Source organism: Glycine soja, chromosome 16, assembly GCF_004193775.1.
Source record: "Glycine soja cultivar W05 chromosome 16, ASM419377v2, whole genome shotgun sequence".
Classification (NCBI taxonomy): domain Eukaryota; kingdom Viridiplantae; phylum Streptophyta; class Magnoliopsida; order Fabales; family Fabaceae; genus Glycine; species Glycine soja.
This window is the reverse complement of record NC_041017.1, coordinates 35,811,057-35,834,125: the sequence shown is the minus strand read 5'-3', so window position 1 is coordinate 35,834,125 and position 23,069 is coordinate 35,811,057. Positions and strand designations below refer to the sequence as shown.

Sequence of the window (23,069 nt, the reverse complement as noted above, 5' to 3'; positions counted from 1 at the left end):
ATATAATCTTTATTAAATATAAATGTGTAGCGATTACGTGATAGGAACTCCAATAAAATTAAACCCGAACAATTTTTTCATTGATTTAATCTCAATTTACTTTGCATACACGAGTGTTTGTTAAAATTCTCAAACAAAAAATTTTCCCTTAATTTTTTCTTTTATTTCCTTCCTTAATTTTCTTTATCTTTATGCATATTGTTATTTAGATGAATTTAGCTAATCTTAATTAATTTCAAATATTCATAGTGTAGAAATTTCTTTATCTTTATTCATAGTGTAGAAATATTGGTAGGAACCCAACTATGATCTCAATCGCAACCGGTCATAAAACCCAACGACTGTGATCTCCACTGCCACCACCGCTGCAAAACCCAATGAGCCCCAACTCACGACAAACCTCATTGTGAAATCCCACATGAAATCCAAATGTGAATCCAGCCATGAAACCTAGTGAAGCCAACCAAACAGTTGTTCTTTTCTCGATTTTGTGGTTTAATGTTTTGATATTAAGATTTTGTTGGTTCATATCTATTCTTTCATCTATTTTGTTTTCATTTAGTCCAACCACCGGGGGAAAAATGAAACACCATCAGTGGCACAGTAGTGGGATATGAGGAAGATGAAGGGTGATGAAGAGATAGATAAGAGAGAGAAGAAATGGGCAATACAACATTGTTTTTATTTTAAAAAAACTTTTTCCCACGTATAATCTGTTAATTGATATGCTTATGTAATTTAAATATGTTTAAATCACATAGCAATTATCTAATTTTCCTCTCTTTTATTGCTTATTTTGTGTTAGAACATTAGAAATTTAACTTCTTTTGAGTTTTTGTCCAATAAATGCTAAAGCTATCAAATTTATAGTATTTTTTAGTGTATTTTTTTTATAGAATTACATAGTAGGAGGTCTGTAATATGGTTGAAGAACTGGAGCAGCTCACCCAGCGCGTCAACAACCGCTCAACGCGAGGAGCCAACTTGGAGGTCAAGCTTAGCGCGCATACGATGACTTAGTGCGCATCTACGGCTTAGTACGCATCTGCGGTTTAGCCTGCACCTTGCGGCTTAACGCACATTCACTTATGTCAGATGGACTTTGCATGTGCAGTTCGCGCGAGCACATGCTGGCTTAGCACACGATCAATATCACAAAACATGATTGTGCTTCATTTTAAAGGAAAAAAAAAAGGAAAAATTAAGCAATTCTTTAGGGGGACGAAAATTGAGAAGCTAAGACACGAGAGAAGAGAGAAAATCCATTCACTTGGGACCCTTTCCTCCATTTTCTTTCACACCTCTTGCTTTCTTTTTGTATTAGTAACCTTCTCATGACAATGAGAGGCTAAATCATCCATTGTTGGGAGTTCAACTATCAAACACTCTTGATGTAATGATTCTAACTATTTATTTAATGTTATTTAATATTATTGTCTTTTCTGTGCTTAATATCATGTTTATAGCTTTATTACCTATTCTCATGTAGTGTTATAGGGTTTATGCATTGGAAAATGTTTATTTCCTATGAACATCTAGGTAATCAGTGTCTAGGAATAGAATGATATTATTTTGCCTTATTTATTATACATCTTTATTCTTAAAGAAAATTATTTGATATAGCTCTTAAGGGATTAGGAGTGAAATTAGGTAATTTAAACTCTTTCACAAGAGAAATCATGATTAGAGAAATCATGATTAGGGTATGTTAGTGGATGAAGGTAATAATCAAAATAACGTAGTAAAAAACCCTTAATGTTGCATCAAGAGTAGTTTTGATAGGTTGAGTCTCAACATATTCTGTAATCCTACTTCAACTGACAACCCACTCCTGAGTGTTTGTATTCTATCTCTTTAATGTACTATGCTTAATTATCTTCATTTATGTCAAATTTTATATTCCGTATCATTATTTGACAAATATCAATTTTAATTTATTGATTACTTAAAATTGAACATATACAAACTCAGGGTACAGTTAAAGTCCTTGTAAACTCGACACTCGATCTTACTGTTTTATATACGGAAATTTATCAGGAACAATAAGCAGGTAAAAAATATGCTTTTTAACCCACAATATGAAGGTAAACATGCGGTCGAAATGTATATACTTATTTTATTCAAAAAACAAACATTTGGATAGCATACATACACGAATTCATGAAACCAAAAATTAAATAAAAAAAGCCAAACATAACAACAAATGAACGAGAGAAAAGAAAAAAAACAAACAAACAAACCTGATCTTATAGAGCGCAAAAAGAACAACGACCTGAACTTATAGCATCATAATCATCCATTGAAAAAATTGCGAAAAAACAATCTTTGTATGGGTTTTCCTTCACAGAATTCTCCTTTTTTTCTCCGTCCCCCTCCTTGTATGCTAGTGCATCTCTTCTTTGAAAATCCAACAACAACTTAGGATTCCATTATACCACGATCTCCTTGTCTTTAGACTTACAACTTCAATGACGTTATCTTTTACTAATATTTTATTTGCTCAATTGAATCACCATTACTCCAGTTTTCTGATGATCAATTTTGTAACTTTCAGATCTTCTATGGTTTTTCTATTTCTCTCTCCAAAATATTTTAATTATTTTTATTTAGAAGAATCTTCTATAATTTTTCTTTTTTTCTTTTTCTCAAAAATATTTTAAATGATCTTATCTTTTAGTAATATTTTTTTTCTCAATTGAATCACCATTACTCCAGTTTTCTGATGCCAAGTCTTCTTGTAACTGTCAAATCTTCTATAATTTTTCTCTTTTCTTTTTCTCAAAAATATTTTAAATATTTTTATATAAAACATAAAAATAAACCCGAATAAAATTGGATATTTACATAAACATTAAAAAAAACACAAATAAACTGTGACTTGAACATCCTAACTTTCTTCCAACAAAGAACTAGACACACAGATATTGAAACAGCTTTTAAGAAAATCTACACAATCACCCAAAGCAAAGACTCCTTCAAAGCACTTCTTCAATTAGATGACTCCTGCAGCCTTCTTTCACCTGCTGCACCTTGGTTAACTTGTTCCACTTCTGCCCTTCCTGCCTCATAATTCATAGATGAATCTTCGACCCATGCAAACCACAAATTCAAAATTAATGTGGCACTTTGCCTAAGTAAAAAATAGCATACCCAAAATAAAGTAAAAAAAAAAAAATTGTAACTCATCTTGGACTGAAGTCTAAAACCACTAGGATAAAAAATACTCCACTTTTTTTTAAACAGTTCTTACAAAATGAAAAAAAAAAAATATAGAAAAATATGTAAGCATGACCAAAACAAGTAAACAAATAACTGCGATTCATCTTGGAATCAAGTCTTAAGACTAACAGAAACATACATAATCATAATTTCGTTTGTTTCTCAAAACACTTCTTCCAAGATAAGAAAATCGAAAAACTGTCACAAGACAAATATAATAGACAAACAGAGAGAAAATAAATTTTAATATCGATAGAAAATATGTTTGTCTAACTGCAAAACAAGAAGAATGTGAAGAGTAACAAAAGAATTAGTCAGAGAAGTATGGTAAAACAATATAATCAACTAATTTAGAAATAAGTAAAATTTGCAAAAAGCAGTGATCAAACTAGAGAAACCTCATGGAGACAACTAGAGCTACTATTCATTGTTATTTACCTTGTGACGATTGATTCTCTGCTGGGTTGGTAAACCATGTCCCAACCATACCTTTAAGCTTATCAACCACACCTTTCCCCGGACTATTCACATACATCTCTTGGTACTTTTTCTCTGTCACCACACTTTCACCTCCTAACCTTCTCTTCACTTCCTCTGACTCAGTTACCTTTCCCAGTATTCTTTGATGTTCCATTCTTCTCTCAGGATCATCCTCTCTCTTATGCACAGCATCAGAAACCACCTTTCTCACACCTTCTTCAGTAACTTCCACTGGGGGCAGTTCCTTCTTGTGCAGAGTCTCTGATATCACTTCAGAGAGAGCCCTGTCTTCATCACCAGGCCTCAGTTTGTCCACCAAATAGTCCTTCACAGAAACCCCCTTGTCCTGTTCCACACCCACACTACTAGTTTGAGTTCCAGAAACTTTGGACTTCACACCACTTCCTACACCAGCAACTTTTCCAGAAACTGGAGCTAGTTTCTCTGTCAGAGACTGAGCAACACTTTTTCCATATTCTGTAGGAGCAGCAGCATGGTCAGTTCTCTTCTCTTGTGGTGTTGTTGTTGCTGTGTCGCCAAAACCAAGCTTCGAAGCTACGGTGTTTTTGGCTGAGAAAGCTTTATCAGCTATTGCAGAGGTTGCTGATTGAGTGGTTTGAGTTGTTTTTGTTTCAGTGTTGTTGCCATATCCGAGCTTGGAAGCTACGGTGTTTTTTGCTGACACGGCTTTATCAGCTATTGCAAGCTGTTGCTAAAGAGATTGTTGATGGTTGTGTGTTCTCTTGATGGCTTGCTTGAGTTGTTTCGGTGTTGTTGACACCGTATCCGAGCTTGGAAGAGACTGTGTTTTTGGCTGACATGGCTTTATCAGCTATTGCAGAGGTTGCTGAAGAGATTGTTGATGGTTTTGCACTGCCTGTGTTCTCTTGGTGATCCCTTGATTGAGTTGTTTCGGTGTCAGCGTCATATACAAGCTTCGAAGTGACAGTGCTTTTGGCTGAGGTTGCTGATGAGATTGTTAACGGTTTTCATTGCTTGTGTTCTCTTCTTTATGCTTTGTTTGAGTTGTTTCGGTGGTGTCATCACTGTATCCGAGCTTTGAAGCTACAACATTTTTGGCAGTGATGGCTTTGTCAGCTATTACTGTGGTTGCTGAGGAGATTTTATCTGTGTAACTGCTCTCGTTTGATGGTTCTTAGTGTGGCTCCTCAACTTGGGTGGTGGTGTAGGTTTGTGGGGTATTGGTTTGAGTTGGATATTCTGGTAGAAATTGATCATGACTTCCAGCTGAAGCACAAAGAGTATGTGTTGAATTTGTACCAAATTGTTGTGGCAAGTGTTGGTCATGGATTTTTGTTGAAGTGTGCTGAATGTTAGGTTCAGTAGAGAAAGATAATTCTGGTGTTAACTGTATTGAAATTTGGAAGGAACACATGTGGAGAGTCAAATGACAGATTTGTCCCCGACATATATTGCAAAATTTTGGATTTCTCTTTCCCAACTCTTTACCATTTGCCACTTTCCAGCTTTGACTCCCGCTCGACTCGAGTGTGTCTTTCTCACTCACTTTTCTTTTCTTTTTAACCTTTTTTCTTTTTTGAATAATGACAATAACCAAGTATTAGTCTTTAATTTATAAAAACAAAATACATAGAACTAGTTTTAATTCGATGTTAATAACCAATAAGTCCTTAACTCATTAGTTTGAGTGGTTCTGAATTCATCCTCTCAAATAAAATATCTTATTTGAATTTTGTGAAGGATAAAATAATATTAAGAGAAAAAATGAATACTCCACTTCAAATGATAAAAAAATATGACATTAATGATTATTAATTACATACATGACTCATTGTTAACCCATGAATCTAACACACTTAACTACAAGTAACAATTAGTAGTAAATAAGAGATGAATGAGACAAGTTGGTAATGAGAAAATATTTGATTATTGGAAGGAATAAATAAGTAGTATTTTCTTTAATTAAAACTAATAGTTTCATTTTTCACTACAATTTAATTTGATTATTTTTTATCGTCTGTTTTTTTTTTTTTTAGTTAAGGGGGTAAATGTCTGTATGTCACATGAAAAATGTTCAACATTTGTCATTGTAACTTGTAAGTGTGGGGATATTACCGTCTTCGGAGTATTCAATTCACATTATTTTTTCTGACAGGTTTCCTTCTCAAACTAGAAAACAGTTTATGGCACTGCTCTAGTGTTACTATACAAGTAAACTTTTCAGAGAATTAGGGACATATTATCTGTCCAAATTATGTAATAATACACTTAATATTTGACATAATCCTGCCTAGGTTAGCTTTGCTATTCTTAGCCGGTCCCAAGTCCGGATAAAAGGAGAGGGTTGTGTTAGGCTTTCGACAGCCAACGTAAAACTTTGTCGAATCTCTACGACATGAATCAATTACGTGCAAATGATATGTGGAACAAGATGTCCCAAGAGATTATTAAAGTGGTTAAAGAGACGTTGGGTGAATCTAGAGGTTTTGGACCTAGGGGTAAAGAATCGTGGTGGTGGAATGAAAGTGTTCAGAGCAAAGTTAGAGTAAAAAAGGAGTGTTTCAAGGAGTGGTCTAGGTGTAGAAATTCTGAAACTTGGGATAAGTATAAGATAGCTAGAAATGAAACCAAAAAGGCGATGAGTGAGGCAAGAGCCTAAGCTTTTGACGGACTATACCAAGCTCTAGGCACCAGGGACGGAGAAAGATCTATATATAGGCTTGCTAAGGGTAGAGAGAGGAAGACTAGAGATTTGGATCAAGTAAAGTGTGTTAAGGATGAAGAAGGTAAAGTCTTAGTGCATGAAAAAGATATCAAGGAAAGGTGGAAGGCGTATTTCCACAACTTATTTAATGATGGATATGGATATGACTCTAGCAGTCTAGACACAAGAGAAGAGGACTGGAACTATAAGTACTATCGGCGGATTCAGAAACAGGAAGTAAAGGAAGCGTTGAAAAGAATGAGTAACGGTAAGACGGTGGGGCCAGACAACATACCTATTGAAGTGTGGAAAACTCTTGGAGATAGAGGTCTTGAGTGGCTCACCAAACTCTTTAATGAAATTATGAGGTCAAAACGCATGCCGGAGGAATGGAGGAGAAGCACGTTAGTACCAATCTATAAGAACAAGGGGGATATACAAAATTGTGCAAATTATAGGGGAATCAAGCTCATGAGTCATACCATGAAATTATGGGAAAGAGTGATCGAACGGAGATTAAGAAAGGAGACTCAAGTTACTGAGAATCAATTTGGTTTCATGCCGGGAAGGTCGACCATGGAAGCGATTTATTTATTACGGCGGGTGATGGAGCAATATCGCATGGACCAACAAGACTTGCACTTGATTTTTATTGACTTGGAGAAAGCGTATGATAGAGTGCCTAGAGAGATTTTGTGGAAAGCTCTAGAGAAGAAAGGGGTTAGGGTTGCATATATTCGAGCTATCCAAGATATGTATGATAGGGTATCGACTAGTGTTAGGACACAGGGTGGAGAGTCAGACGATTTTCCCATCACAATTGGTTTGCATCAAGGGTCAACCCTTAGCCCCTACCTTTTTACCTTAATTCTGGATGTCCTCACGGAACAAATCCAAGAGATAGCGCCGAGATGCATGCTTTTTGCAGATGACATAGTTCTCCTTGGAGAGTCGAGGGAGGAGTTGAATGAGAGGTTGGAAACTTGGAGACGAGCTCTAGAAACACATGGCTTTCGCCTAAGCAGAAACAAATCGGAGTATATGGAATGTAAGTTCAACAAAAGAAGGAGGGTTTCTAACTCAGAGGTGAAAATAGGAGACCATATTATCCCTCAAGTCACACGGTTTAAATATCTTGGGTCTGTAATACAGGATGATGGAGAAATTGAAGGGGATGTGAATCATCGCATTCAAGCAGGATGGATGAAATGGAGAAAAGCATCGGGGGTGTTATGTGATGCAAAGGTACCGATCAAGCTAAAGGGAAAGTTTTATCGGACTGCGGTAAGACCGGCGATTTTGTACGGAACAGAATGTTGGGCGGTCAAGAGCCAACATGAGAATAAAGTAGGTGTAGCGGAGATGAGGATGTTGCGGTGGATGTGTGGTAAGACTCGACAGGATAAAATTAGAAACGAAGCTATTAGAGAGAGGGTTGGAGTAGCGCCTATTGTAGAGAAGATGGTGGAAAATAGACTTAGGTGGTTTGGGCATGTAGAGAGAAGACCGGTAGACTCTGTAGTGAGGAGAGTAGACTAGATGGAGAGAAGACAAACAATTCGAGGCAGAGGAAGACCCAAAAAGACTATAAGAGAGGTTATCAAAAAGGATCTCGAACTTAATGATTTGGATAGAAGTATGGTACTTGATAGAACATTATGGCGGAAGTTGATCCATGTAGCCGACCCCACCTAGTGGGATAAGACGTTGTTGTTGTTGTTGTTGTTGTACACTTAATATTTGACATAGAAGAGAGGTTTTAATGTTTTTAAAAGAATTTTGTCAACAAACGTATCAGGATTTGATTTATAGGTTATTAACTGTATTTGTACATAATAAATGCAAACTTTAAGGTGTGAATTATTGAGTCTCTTACATGTCCCTTTCCACTAGTAAAACACCAAAACCTTTTGGATTGAAGCATAAATAATGTAAATGCCCACCTACCTTGTTTTGAAATTCTACTTTTTATTAGAAAAATGGGGGTAACAATGATCAAACTCTAGACCACTTAGTGCCCGTTTGGTTTGGTGTTCATTGTTGTGAATGCACGTCAAATTGAAGCAAAAAATACTTGCTTTTGTGTCATTTTTAAAATTTTGACTCAAATTTCTTGGACAATGTGGATCATGGAGTTAGATTCAAACATGCTATTAATCATGCATGTTTTGATACCATGTCATGAACCAATTATATCCGCTATCTGAAAATATAATATCAGCTAAATTAGTATATTAGAAAAAAGCTAAATTAACACTAACTGATTACTGTCCATGTAAATGTAAATTGTTAAGCAATGAGAGATGTTACAGTGGACCCAATATAATATCTAATTCTAAACCAAAGGATGGAATTATATACCTAATATCTTTGTGCTTTTTTTTATGTCTTCTAGAATGCATTGTCTGCATCAACTTGTACACAAATGTTGACTTGCAGTTAATAATTATTTTTGTCAAATGGAGGATTGTTGGTGTCTCTTGAACATTGTATCTTAGCTTCTATCTTTTGTCTATGCAGGAGGTAAGAATGATTTACGGCCGGATGATAACATTTTACAAGTAATTAATGCTTATATGAACCCAAAATGTCACCAAGCAGATTCAGATATTGTGCACAAGTAGGTTTGTCTTTTTTATTCATGGTTTCCACTCATAAAGATTGATTCTTAATACTGATTGAAATATATTCAATATACTCACTAATCCGAACATGCGAAAACTGAGTCAATTTACGTCTGGTATTGTTAACGCATCTCATTCTCTTTCTAGCCAAGAAAGGTCATGCCTTTCTGTTATGGTTCTTAATACTGACTACTGATCAGGTATAAATGTTATTTTCTGAAAACAGATATGAAGTCCATTTGAAACAGTTACTGATAGCACATGTTTTGTTAAAATTTAATTAAGCTTCTGAGATTCTTAATTGGAATTTTATTTTTAATGTAACCTGATGAATTAGATCTGGCATATAAATTGTATAGCACTGTTGTCAGCTACTTAAAATTTACTCATCTCTATAGGGGTCTTGCTCAATATCCGTTTCAACGTACTAAACTCCAGCAGATATGTGTTGGATTCTTTGAGTGGCCTTCAGAGAAAACAGGTTCTTCGTCTTCTTTGACATATTCTAATAGAACAATTCATACCTCCAGTTGAATAATTTATTATAGTAAAATGTCTTAACAACTAATTTATTTTGTGGTTTGGGGGTGGCCTGGGTGCACAACTATGAGCACTTACTACTAAGTAAAGACTATTTTGTTCATTGGTCATGTAATGAATTCTTAGTGATTTGAATTATAAATTTGAGCTGTGCTATGTCTGTGCTGGACTTTACATAGTTATTTTGTGTTGCTAATTTACATTTCATTAAATAGATGGGTATATCCTTCCAAGTATAGCTGAAAGAAATTTTAACTATTATTTAATCACCTTTCATTAAACTTTTGTTACGTACAAAAGTCCAACATTTTTTTAAGAAAAAAATCAAGTCTTTTATTTCATCAAATTTAATATTAAATTATCAAATTTTCAATATTCAAACTAAAAATAATGTAAAAGAAAATTGTCTTCTAAATCATAGCTTACACCATCAATGACAACCCAGCCATGATGTTAAGGTCCGACTTCCTCAACTTGAACCATAGGTCACTGCATTACCTTCATATCAAGTTTCCTGTCATTGACAACAAATTTTGCGAGTTAAGTCAAGCAAGGAAAAAAAATATTATTGATGAATAAATCAATTATAGGAAGAGTTTACTTTAAAGACTATTTTGGTTAAAAAAATCTATAAAAAAAATTATTTCGTTCCAAGCTAGCTATTTAATTTTGATCAATTTTTCAATTCACAAAATAATATTCTTCTTATATGTGAAAAAGACTAATTAATCTTCATTGTCATTAATGATTGTTGTGTTGTCTATTTCTAATTGTTTTTTTAATCATAAGATTATTTTCTTTTTTATTAAAAATTAATTAGTGAGATACAAAGAAGTTTAAATTGCTTGTTTAACTTGGTCTATCATAATTATTGAGATCATAGTTTTTCCTTTTATAAGTCTTGGTCCAAATTTCTCCATGTATTGCAGATCATATTTAACTTAAAAAGTAAATCAGAAGATCTACAAAGAAGTGTGGCATGTTTTTTAAATTATAAAATTACGGTCCTAGCTATTTATTGTTAGACCACAAGTTTTCATATGTTAAAGTTTTTGTCTAAATTTCATTTATGGTGATAGTTTAAGAATAGTGATAGAAGAGAAAAATAAATATTCAATTTATTGAAATATCTAACTCAATTAATTGATGAATACATCAATTATAGGAAAATGGTGTACTTTAAAGACTATTTCTATTAAAAAATCTATAAAAAAATTATTTTGTTTCAATCTAATTATTTAATTTTAATCAATTTTTCAGTTCACAAAATAATATTCTCTTATATAGAAAAAAAGGCTAGATTTAATTATCTTCAATTGGAAAAGTTATTGTGTCATGTATTTCTAATTGTATTCGAACTTGAATATTATTTTATTTATCATATAAAAATTAATTAGTTATATAAAAGAAGTAAAAAGAATATTAACTTTTTTTCTCAAATAAAAAATCAGTATCATATTTTATATTTTTTACAAGTTATCAACTTAAATAAGAGGAGAAACATAATTTTAATTTCTATTTTACTTTTTAAATAATTGCGAGTGCCAAATTTAAATAATCATGAGAATACTCAAGTTCAATATAATATTCTCAAAAAAAAATTCCATATGATAACTTAAACAATCTATAAAGAAATATAATTTATTCTTGTGCCAAATACTAAAACAAGAAATTTTTTTATTTTAGTTTACCGTATAGAATTGTTTAAATCAATGAAATTTTTATTTTAAGAAAATATTAATGATTTTTTAAAAACTTTAAGTAGTTTACATCAAAGATAATTAAATTTGGCTTAATTAGTCTTCAAATTTTAACTATTATTCAAATCAATCCTTTTGTTAAACCTGTACGTGTTAAGTAAACAACAAAAAATCTTGCCTTATAAAATTCAAACATTCTATTACATGCGGTTTGAACCCATAATTAATTTTAAACTATCAAATTTTAATTATTCAAAATAAAAGAAATGAAAACAAAATTGTCTCCTAGAGAAACCGCTGGCCACTCTACCAAATCCATATCAAGGTCCCCACTTTTCCAACTTGAACCATAGACTACTTCAACCTTAGGACACTCCACAAAGTCCACCCATATTAAGGTCTCTGACTTCTTCAACTTCTGCAACGCATATATAGAAAACAACTTAATTGTATAAGTGCTTCTTGCTTCTGCATATAAATCATAAAACTTCTATTATTTATACTGCTGCAAGTGTCTTTCTTTCTTTTTTTTATGACGTTTCCTTTTTTTAATTATTGACTTTATTATCTAATTCTCCCTAGTTAATTCTTAGAATAGGAAATAATTTTGAATTTACTTTATCTATCTCCCTTTTTAAAATTCCTATATACACAAAATTTTGTATTGAATTTAACTATTATTTAATCAATCCTTTCGTTAAACTTTTGTTAATTAAACAATAAAAGTCCAACATTTTATTAAAAAAATTCAAGTCTTCTATGTCATGGACTCCATCAAGTCTTTTATTAAAAGTCCTACTTTTTTTAATTCAAGTCTTTTACAAAATTTTGTTAATTCAACTTTTGTTAATTATTACAAAATTTGGTATTGAATTTAACTATTATTTAATTCAAGTCTTTTATTAAAAGTTCAACTTTTGTTAATTTAACTATTATTTTGTTAATTAAACCATAGCCGGCTCCATCAAGTCCATCTGAAGGTCCTCTATTTTTTTTATCTTGAACCTTTGGACACCATAGCCGACTTCAACTTGAACCATAGGCTGGGCCACAAACAATATATTAATGATAAATACATCAATTATAGGAAAAGGGTCTAATTTAAAGACTATTTCAGTTAAAAAATCTATATAAAAAAAGATTATTTCGTTCATATCTTGCTATTTAATTTTGATCAATTTTTTAATTCACAAAATAATATTCTCTTATATATGAAAAAAGACTAGATTTAATCGTCATTAATTGAAATAGTTGTTGTGTGATTTATTTCTAATTGTATTCGAACATAAATATTATTTTCTTTATCATATAAAAATTAATTGATGATATAAAAAGAAGTGTGAAAAAGAATATTAACTTTTTTTCTAAAAAAAATTAGTAGCATATTTTGTATTTTTTTACACATCATCAACTTAAATAATATGAGAAACATAATTTTAATTTCCATTTTAATTTTTAAATAATTTTAATTGCCAAATTTAAGCAGTCATAAAATAACTCATGTTCAATATAATATTCTCAAAAAAAATATCCATACGATAACTTAAATAATCTACTAAGAAATATGATTTATTCTTGTGTAGATCGAATACTAAAATAAGAAAAAAAAATATTTTAGATCACAATATAGAATTGCTTAAATCAACGAAATTTTATTTTAAGAAAATATTAATCATTTTTTTAATACTTTGAGAAGTTTAAATCAAAGGTAATTAAATTTGGTTTAATTAATCTTCAAATTTTAACTATTATTTAAATTAATCCTTTCGTTACACCCGTGTTAAGTAAATAACAAAAAGTCTTGCATTATAAAATTCAAATATTCTATTACTTGCAATTTGAACCTATAATTAATTTTAAACTATCAAATTTTGTTAATTCAAAATAAAAGAAATGAAAACAAAATTCTCTCCTACACAAGCGGCTGGCCATAATTAATTTTGAACCGATAATTAAGTAAAGTTAACATTTCAATTTGATAATTAATTTAAAATTTGAATTTTATTATTGTATAAAGTTAAACTTGAAAAAGCAAAACGAATAATACTTAAAAAGTTACACCTAATATTTGCCCTTTTTATAGTTAGAGTAATTTAGAATATTACTCCAACAATTTTGTTGGTTCTCAAGCATCATTGGTCTGGCCGGCTTGGAGAGTCAAGTCTTGTATGCAGCCACGAGTCACAACTTTAATATGCAAGAACTAACTATTCATCTACATGATTAATGACTAAAATTAAATATAAGTTTTTTTCCCTATTAAACCACGTTTTCTTGAACCACTAGTCCCCCATTTTTGGAAACAAGAATGTGATACACACCAAACTTTTTTCCATCATGAGTCAAGTCTCTGCAATTAATCTGGATCGTTTCACTACAATTTGACGAATCGTTCATGCTCTTGGGTCCACTCTCCTACTCTTACCCAACATTGAGACTTTAGAGAAAGGAAAAAGACGTAACCCAATTATTGCTTTCTTTAAATGGTTTGCCTCTCATTAATTGTGTTAATTGTTAGTCGTAATTCACGATTTTGGTGCTATCATTTTGATAAATTAGGCATGGAAATCAACATTCACCATTTGACTTGTATTTAATTGGAAATTTCCTTTTTTTTTTTTTGAAGTCTTAGAATGTGATTTTTTTCTTTTCATTGCACCTATTATATTACAAGCATTCAGAACAATCAATATTTACAAACAATGTTATTAACTCATTGACAAGTACATCAAGTATCGTTTCTACAAGAATTTTACTTGTACTCAAATAGTGTGTATTCAATTTGTATGCAATTAATGAACGAATTGGAAAAATGCTAAATAAATTATTTTGATTGTAAATTAAACGATGGTGCAATTCTATACTAGAATTGAGTAAAGAAAACAAATACTGAACAATTTTTTTTTCTATTTAATATTATTCTAGCTGTCACTTACACTTACAGAATTACTCTAACCTTGATTCCTCATGCGAGAGAGTTTAATTCTTAATCCTCAAGAATTAAACTAAGCGAATTGCATGACTAATAAAGATGTACACTTCGGCTAAATTACTTTACACTATCCCTAGTAATGAAACATTTTAGATGCTCTTTCAAGTTCTAAGGATTAACCATATTTTCCAATGCTTAAACCCTAACATAACATATAAATGAATGATCAAACAAAATACATGGAAATAAATATAGGAAGAAACAATGAAACTAGTGATAATGTTAAATAAATAATAAAAGTTTTTACATCAAGAGAGTTTGGTGGAAGCTCCCCAACAATGGAATGTTTAGCCCCCATGGTCATGGAGGGCTCAACTATACAAATGTGTGTAAGAGGTGAAAGGATAGGGAATGAAAGTGAAGTGGGAAAGAAGAATGGGCTCTCAATGATTATCCTCCTTCTAGCTCAAGTTTTAGGGGTTTTCTTCTTATCTTCGTATGAACCCCTCTCCTCTCTTCTCTTTTGCTTAAAAAACCTTATTGAGTTTGAATTCCCGCGACTACGTGTTGAGCACGAGTAAGTGGTTGGGCGCTAAGCGAGCCATGCCCTTTTGTCTGACTGCAGGTTCTCTAAACTGCTTCTTCGTGTTGGGTGGGCATTCTCCTGCTAAGAGACAAAGCTCGTTGAGCGAGTTTTATGCACTGAGTGTGAACCATTAGACTTCAACTCCACTCTCTGTCCTTTGCATGTAAGTTTGCAAAATAAAATCATCAAAAACAATATGAATTAACATTTTAAGGCACCTAATGCGTAAAACTCAAAGGATGTCAAATTTCTAATAATTCACACAAAAAGAAGTAATAAAAATGGAAAGACATTACTACTTCTTATATGTTTTAATTACATAATCTACTTCTGCACAACAATTATCAAATGTAAGGCCACCTCAAATTTCAATGAGAAGTTCATACCAAAATATATGAATCATATCAAATCAAATCAATATATCATGATGTCCTAAATGAATTGGGTAACCTTTTCCAAAATTGTTGTTGGTTCCATTGCATTTGCTAACTCAAGAAGACAAATTAAAAGAGGCATATTGCAAACAAACGACTATAACTGAATTCCTCCTTTCTTCCAGCTCTTTCTGTGATATCCTTTAATATACCCTCAACTTGTCCTTCTCTAAATGAAAAATCTACTAGTGAAGTTGAACTTTGGAACCCTTTCCAGGCTTATAAGTTTGAATTTTACTAGATGTTTTGTGGAGAAGATTAAGGTTCAGTTTGGTGCTTATGGTTGTGGCGTTTCAAAAGTAATTTTTGCAACTTTTAACCACAAGAAATGGTTCAACACATTTTAAATGTTTTCACAAGTAATTTTTTACTGTTAAAAACCATTAAAAATAAAATATGCTATAAATTAACTCTCACGCTATCATTTAATAAAAAAAACTTAACAACAGAAACCAAAAATAAAAAAAAAAGTAATTTAGAAACTAATATAAGTTAAATTTTAGTTGAAGTACTAAAAATAAAAATAATAGAAAATTAAAGAACTAAATATATATTTTATGCATGTATGTATATTCATAAATGCGTTGGGTGGACCAACTCGAGATCCCTAAGTTATTGAACAGAAGAAACTTAGTTTATGATAATACTGCATAACTTATTAATTAGTGGAGTATCTGAAATTATAAAGGGCACAAAGTATACTTTAAATCAAATCTTTATTTTTATATATATAAAACTAGATAGGTGGGGATAGTTTTGAAAAAAAAAAAATAGTAACTTTATCATATTATAAAGTTACTAATTGAAATGGTTGTTGTGTGATCTGTTTCTAATTGTATTCGAACATGAATATTATTTTCTTTATCATATAAAAATTAATTATTGATATAAAAAGAAGTGTGAAAAAGAATATTAACTTTTTTCTAAAAAAAATAGTAGCATATTTTGTATTTTTTTACACATCATCAACTTAAATAATAGGAGAAACATAATTTTTATTTTCATTTTACTTCTTAAATAATTGTAAGTGCCAAATTTAAACAATCATAAAAATACTCACGTTCATTATAATATTCTAAAAAATATATTTATACGATAACTTAAACAATCTTCTATAAAGAAATATATTTTATTCTTGTCTCAAATACTAAAATAAGAAACATTTTATTTTAATTTACAGTATAGGATTTCTTAAATCAATGAAATTTTTATTTTAAGAAAATATTAATAATTTCTTTAAAACTTTGAGTAGTTTACGGCAAAGGTAATTAAATTCGGCTTAAATATTCTTAAAATTTTAACTATTATTTAAATCAATTAATCCTTTCGTTAAACCTGTAAGTGTTAAGTAAATAACAAAATGTCTTGCCTTATAAAATTCAAATATTCTATTACTTGCAGTTTGAACCCATAATTAATTTTAAAATATCAATTTTTTATTATTCCAAATAAAAGAAATGAAAACAAAATTGTCTAGTCTCCTAGACAAACCACTTCCCACTCCACCAAATTCATATCAAGGACCCCACTTTTCCCACTTGAATCATAGACTACTCCATCAAGTCCAAGTCAATGTCCTTCATTTTTTAATCTTGAACCTTAGGACACTCCACAAAGTCCAGCCAACCATATTTAGGTCTCTATCTTCTTCAACATGAACCATAGGTCACTATATTACCTTCATATCAAGTTCCTTATCATTGACAACAAATGTTTAGAATTAAGTAAGCAAGGAAAAAAATTATAAATGATGAATACATCAATTATAGGAAAATGATCTAATTTGAAGACTATTTTGGTTAAAAAATCTATATAAGAAAAGACTCTTTTGTTTCAATCTAACTATTTAATTTTGATCTATTTTTTAATTTACAAAATAATATTCTTCTTATATGTGAAAAAAGACTAATTTTCATTGTCATTAATCGGAAAGATTGTTGTGTCGTCTATTTCTAATTGTATTTTAGCATGAATATTATATTCTTTTTCATTAAAAATTAATTAGTAAGATACAAAGAAGTGTAAAATTCTTGTTTAACTTGGTCTATCATAATTATTGAGATCATAACTTTTTCCTTTTATAAGTCTTGGTCCAAATTTCTCCATATATTGTAGATCATATTTAGCTTAAAAAGTAAATTAGAGGATATGATATACCAAGAAGTGTGGCATGTTTTTTTAAATTATTTATCTATGGTCTTAGCTATTTTATTGTTAGACCACAACTCTTCATATATTAAAGTCTTTGTCTGAATTTCATTTACTTGTGTGGTGATATTTTAAGAATAGTGATAGAAGAGAAAAATAAATATATAATTTATTGAAATATCTAACTTATGAAGATTTGCATTCTTAATGCATAAGCTTTTCAGTTTATATATAATCATTATTTGGAAATATTTTTTGTGTTAATTGTCTATTTCTAATTAATTTGAAAATGAATCTTAATTTTTTATCATAAAAATTAGTATCATATTTTTTATTTTCTTTACAAGTTATCAACTTAAATACTAATAGGAGCAACATAATTTTAATTTCCATTTTACTTTTTAAATAATTCTAAGTGCCAAATTTAAGCAATCATAAAAATACTCACGATCAATATAATATTTTTAAAAAATAATTCATGAGATCACTTAAATAATCTACAAAGAAATATAATTTATTCTCGTGGCAAATAAACAACAAAAAAAGTCTTGCATTATTAAATTCAAGTCTTCTATTACATGCAATTTGAACCTATAACTAATTTTAAATGATCAAATTTTTATTATTCAAAATAAAAGAAAAGAAAAAAAATTGTCTTCTAGACAAACCACAGACAACTCCACCAAATCCATATCAAGGTCCCCACTTTTTCAACTTGAACCATAGGCCACTCCATCAAATCTATGCCAAAGTTTCTTATCATTGACAACAAATGTTGAGAGTTAAGTCAAGCATGAAAAAAATAGGATAAAATATATCATTTCTATCCCTATAAAATTTTATTGTGCTACTTTTTTTTTTTATCCTGAGTTAAGTTTGGATGATAGATAATTATCATGTATTCTTAGATTTTGGTGTCATTTTAGGATATTTATGTGATATATGTCTTTTATGCTTTTTTATTGTCATGAACTAATCTTCTCATTTGTTGGAGTTGAATATAATTGGTTCATTTTTCATGTAATGACTATTTTTTTATTGAATAAAGCATTCTAATTGTTTCTCTTTAATGTTTAATATGTGTTTTTGGCTTAATCACCTGTTTGTATGATTTTTTTTATTCAATTGTAATTAAAAAATTTCTTTGAACTGCGAATTACAAAAAACATCTAATAATTTTTATGTCTAGGAATAAGATAAAAATAATTGACCATCAATAAACACTTTATCTTAATGAAAATAATTTAGTTATATTAATTTAAGAGATTGATAGTATAATTAAGGGATTTAGGTCTCTTCACTAGGAATTAAAGTGAAGATAATATGATGGGTTTATGATAATATAACCTTTATTAAATATGAATGTGTAGTTATTAGGTGATAGAAACTTCAATGAAATTAAACCCCAACAATTTTTTCATTGATTTAACCCCAACAATTACATGGGGTGTTTGTTAAAATTCTCAAACAATTTTTTTCCTTAATTTTTTCTTTTATTTTCTTCTTTAGTTTTCTTATTTTTATTTCTTCCTTTAATTTCTTTATCTTTATGCATATTGTTATTTAAATCAAATTAGCTAATGTTAATTAATTTCAAATATTCATAGTATAGAAATTATACTTTTTATTACCCAATTATTGCCTAAGTCCTGTTAATGAGTATTATAGAAAAAATGCATGAATAGCGAGAGAAGGAAGATGTGGAAGGGTTTAGAAACTGCAGAATCCTATGCAAGCTCCAACTTTCTACACTAATTAAATTCATTCAGGCAAATTCTAAGTTACATGTTGTGTAAAACAATCTTCTTGAGTGTGTCATTTCAGATTTTAATGCTAATCATTGTTAGTGCACAGATAGTAGAAGACAATAATGCGTCATAAATACAAAACAGAATTTGATGCTCAAGTCTGAAGCTCGTCTAGTTCTCTTAACATTAAGAACATTTATTACCAATGAAAGCAAAACAAACAGACACCCCATATGAACATGTACATAGTATGGTAAACCTTTTCACATTTTTAATGTCTAGAATAACACGTTGTAATGTCTCTCACTCCTAACAGTTAACATGTAAACTCACAATTTCCCAAGTAACCTTCTTACCTTCAAAACTATTATCACATAAATCAGATCTCTCAAGTGGTCAAGATAATGAAAATAAGCACGCCTCCAAGTTCTGTTGAAGAAAACAACACTGCAAAAACCCCAAAATCCTGCTGCAAATCCAACTCCCATACCGATATAAAACTCTGATGTTCCAAAGAAATTACCATCACCGTGTCCAACAGAAGCACTCTCTGTCAACTCTTCCTTGTCTGTGCAATTTTTTGTTACAGGAGGACCACAAAGCTCAGGATTTCCAGTGTAGCTAAGTTCTTCAAAGCTCTGAAGTTGGGTGCTCGTGGGAATTCTGCCTGATAAGTTGTTGTATGATAGATTCAGGACACTGAGGAAGGACAAATCAGATAAGCTTTGAGGGATTTGACCTGAAATGTTGTTTAGTGAGAGATCAAGGGATTCTAACAATTTCATTTTTCCCATGTCATTTGGTATCCCTCCAGACAGATGATTTCTAGACAAGTTCAAAAACCGCAAAGCAGATAGCTTGGAAATTTCAGATGGAATTGCTCCAGACAGCTTATTACTTGAAAGATCAATCATTCTCACCAATATCAGATTGTCTCTGTACTCTAACTCATCTCCTTTGGGAACTAAGACAAGAGTTTCCTTGTAGTGGTTATAACTGAAGTCAGAGCCATATGAATAACTTAAAGGGTTGGCAAAGAAGTCATCTTCACCAGCCATTGTCTTCATGTCATCCAAACATTTTGGAATGGATCCTGACAGGCTGTTATTGCCGAGATCCAGCACTATAAGGGAAGAAAGTTGACAAATCTTTTGAGTAATGCTGCCATTGAAATTGTTGGATCTTAGACGAAGAACCATTAGATATTGCATTTCCCACATCCAATCTGGTATTGTGTCAGAAAGTTGGTTATTGCCCATGTCAATGAATTTCATTGTAGAGCAATTTTGCAGTGTTGAAGGAATATATCCAGAGAAGCGGTTGTTGTCTAACAACAAAGACTCAAGTTGAGATAGATACCCCATGGAGTTTGGAATAACACCAGACAAATTGTTACTACCCAAGTTCAAATGCTCCAATGCTTGCCAATGCACCCAACAGTGACCAAGATCACCATATAAGACATTATTTGAAAAATCAAGCACACTTAACTTATTAGTAGCTTTTTCCTTTCCACATAAAAAGGGAGAAATTGTTCCGGAAATTGAGTTATTGGCAACATTCAGCACTTCAACATTTGCAGACACACTTGGCAATGTACCCTTGAACAAATTAGAACTCAAATTTATGACGCTGCAATTGAGAAAGATGTTAGATAGGTCTCCACTTAACAGATTGTTTGACAGATCCAGGAATTCAATTTGCGAAGTCCAATTCCAAAACCAACTTGGAACCAAGTCTGCGATACCTGCCTTAGACATTGTCAAAACCTTCACAGAACTTTGCCTTTTTAGCCATTCTGGAAAGTTAGGACCTATTCCAAAGGAGCTCAGTAAAACATATTCAAGCTGAAAAGGAGGAACCCATCCTGAGTTGACACTGAGGAACAAGTTTGTCCAAGACAAACGTAGTTCCTTTAATTTCAAAAGTTTTACAAAATTTGACTCTTTTATAGATCCTTCTAACAAATTAGATGAAAGGTCTAACATTACTAAATTTGAGAGAGTTCCAAGAGTTACAGGCATATCACCAGTCAAAGAATTAGTTCCAAGATTTAATACCTGCAGGTTTCTGAGGAACTCAAAACTCTTAGGAATGGTTCCATTCAGTCGGTTGTGAGCCAGGTTTAAAGTTCTCAAGGATGACAAGTTTGCAAATGGTGAGGGAATTGGACAAGTAAAGGTATTATTACTGAGATTTAGAACTTCAAGATGCTTAAGCTGGCCTAATGAATCTGGAAGTGGCCCACTGAGCTGGTTGTTCTGCAGGTCTAGATTTTTTATGTTCTGAAGGCTTGATATTATTTGTGGAATTTGTCCCTGTAAAAGGTTACTGTGTAAATCAAGTTGGACAAGAGTTGTGCTGAGATTAAATAGCCATGAAGGGATTTGCTGATTGAGATTGTTAATTGAAAGATCAAGGACTTGGAGATGTGTGAAGTTGGCTTTTCGTTTTGGTGGTCCTAAGTTATCAATTTGACAGCTCTCCAAGTGTAGTTCTGAAAGAGATGGAAGTGCACTCAGTACTTGTAGCCAGTTACCTTGTTTATGAAGGTCTGAACCACTCAAATCAAGGTACTCCAAGGAAGATAGCCTTGATATCCAATTAAGGTTATCTATCTGAAGAGAATAATTGTATCCAAGATTAAGGTGCTGCAGGTTTGAGAGGTTTCCTAGTTGATGAGGGATTAATCCCATGAACCCACTTAAGCTAAGGTCCAAGTATCTCAGACTCTCCAATGAGCCTAGGAAGCTTGGTATTGGAGTAAGAACAAAATAATTTGAACTCAAGTCCAAACGATTCAAATATTTTAGTTCAAGCAAAGAAGGACTAATCTCTCCACTCAACTCCCTATAGGGAGAGCCCGCAGGTGTGTCAAGATTGATTTCCATGACTTTACCTGTGTTGTTGCAGTGAACCCCTGGCCATGTACAGCAATCCGATTTGTCAGACCACGATGAAAGCCTGTTTGAAGGGTCTGCTAGTCCATGCTTGAAGCTGAGGAGTGCATTCCTTTCCTTCTCGCTGCAAGTCATATTGAGCCTTGCTGCCTTGCTTGCACTGAAGTGGAGAGTTGTTGCAGTGGACAATATCAAGAGAAGAACATGAGTTGCATATAGCACTGCCATGAAGAAGAAGGAAAACGAAAAAGGTTGAATCCACAATTTTCTGGTTCACGGTTGGTATTTACTACTAACAATGCCTATATAGGATATATACCATAGAAGGGTTTGCATTTAAAATTTTATTCCACTAATGGTGGTGGTTGCAAAATGCACACATATGTAGAGGTATATATGTCTACAAGGAGACATTTCGGATTAAAAGTGTCTAACCACACCACCATTATTTTGCTCTAGTTTATTTTATTTTGATTTAATTACCCTTTTAGTCCTTATAATTGTGATAATTTTTTTTAGTCCAGACATTCATTTTGGTTCTTATATTTACAATTTTTTTTATCTTTTGGTCCTCGAGGGGAAGATTCAACTCACACATAAACATGAACAAAATTAATAAAAATAGGGAAGCAAGCTCAGGTACAAATGAAGTGTAATGGAGGTATGAGACAAAGCCACTACACATTCCATTATTCTTGAGTCTGCCACCGACCTCTGCAAGCTTAGCATTTGCCAATTGCCATGATGTAATCTCCTTCTTGACAGTCTCTCATCAAGTTGGAGTGGTATCACAGCATTGAACTAAGTTGATCGTTCCAATGGGATGATGGTTTTGATTGTTGCAGATAAAGTGTGTGATTGTGAGTTTCTGATCCCATGAGTTAAACTACAAGGACTAAAAAAATATTGTCGTAATTTTAAGGGCCAAAAGGATAATTAAACCTTTTATTTTTTTATTACTTTTTTTAACAACGGGTTATATATATGTAGCAGTTTATTCTAAACAATGGACTACGTGTGAAATCTTTGAATTCTATGTAAGAAATGTTATTTCAAACTTCTCATCAGTCTT

General features: G+C 31.7%; 1 protein-coding gene and 1 pseudogene across 1 annotated transcript; both read right to left on the bottom strand.

Annotated features, from left to right (window-relative positions):
• Nucleotides 1-2,870: 2,870 nt before the first annotated feature.
• Nucleotides 2,871-4,855, bottom strand: LOC114388917 (annotated as a pseudogene).
• Nucleotides 4,856-19,226: 14,371 nt separating this feature from the next.
• LOC114388915 (receptor-like protein EIX2) lies at nucleotides 19,227-22,392 on the bottom strand. The gene has a single exon (XM_028349459.1). The coding sequence runs from the start codon at nucleotides 22,223-22,225 to the stop codon at nucleotides 19,427-19,429; it is 2,799 nt and encodes a 932-aa protein (XP_028205260.1). The 5' UTR covers nucleotides 22,226-22,392; the 3' UTR covers nucleotides 19,227-19,426.
• Nucleotides 22,393-23,069: the final 677 nt, after the last annotated feature.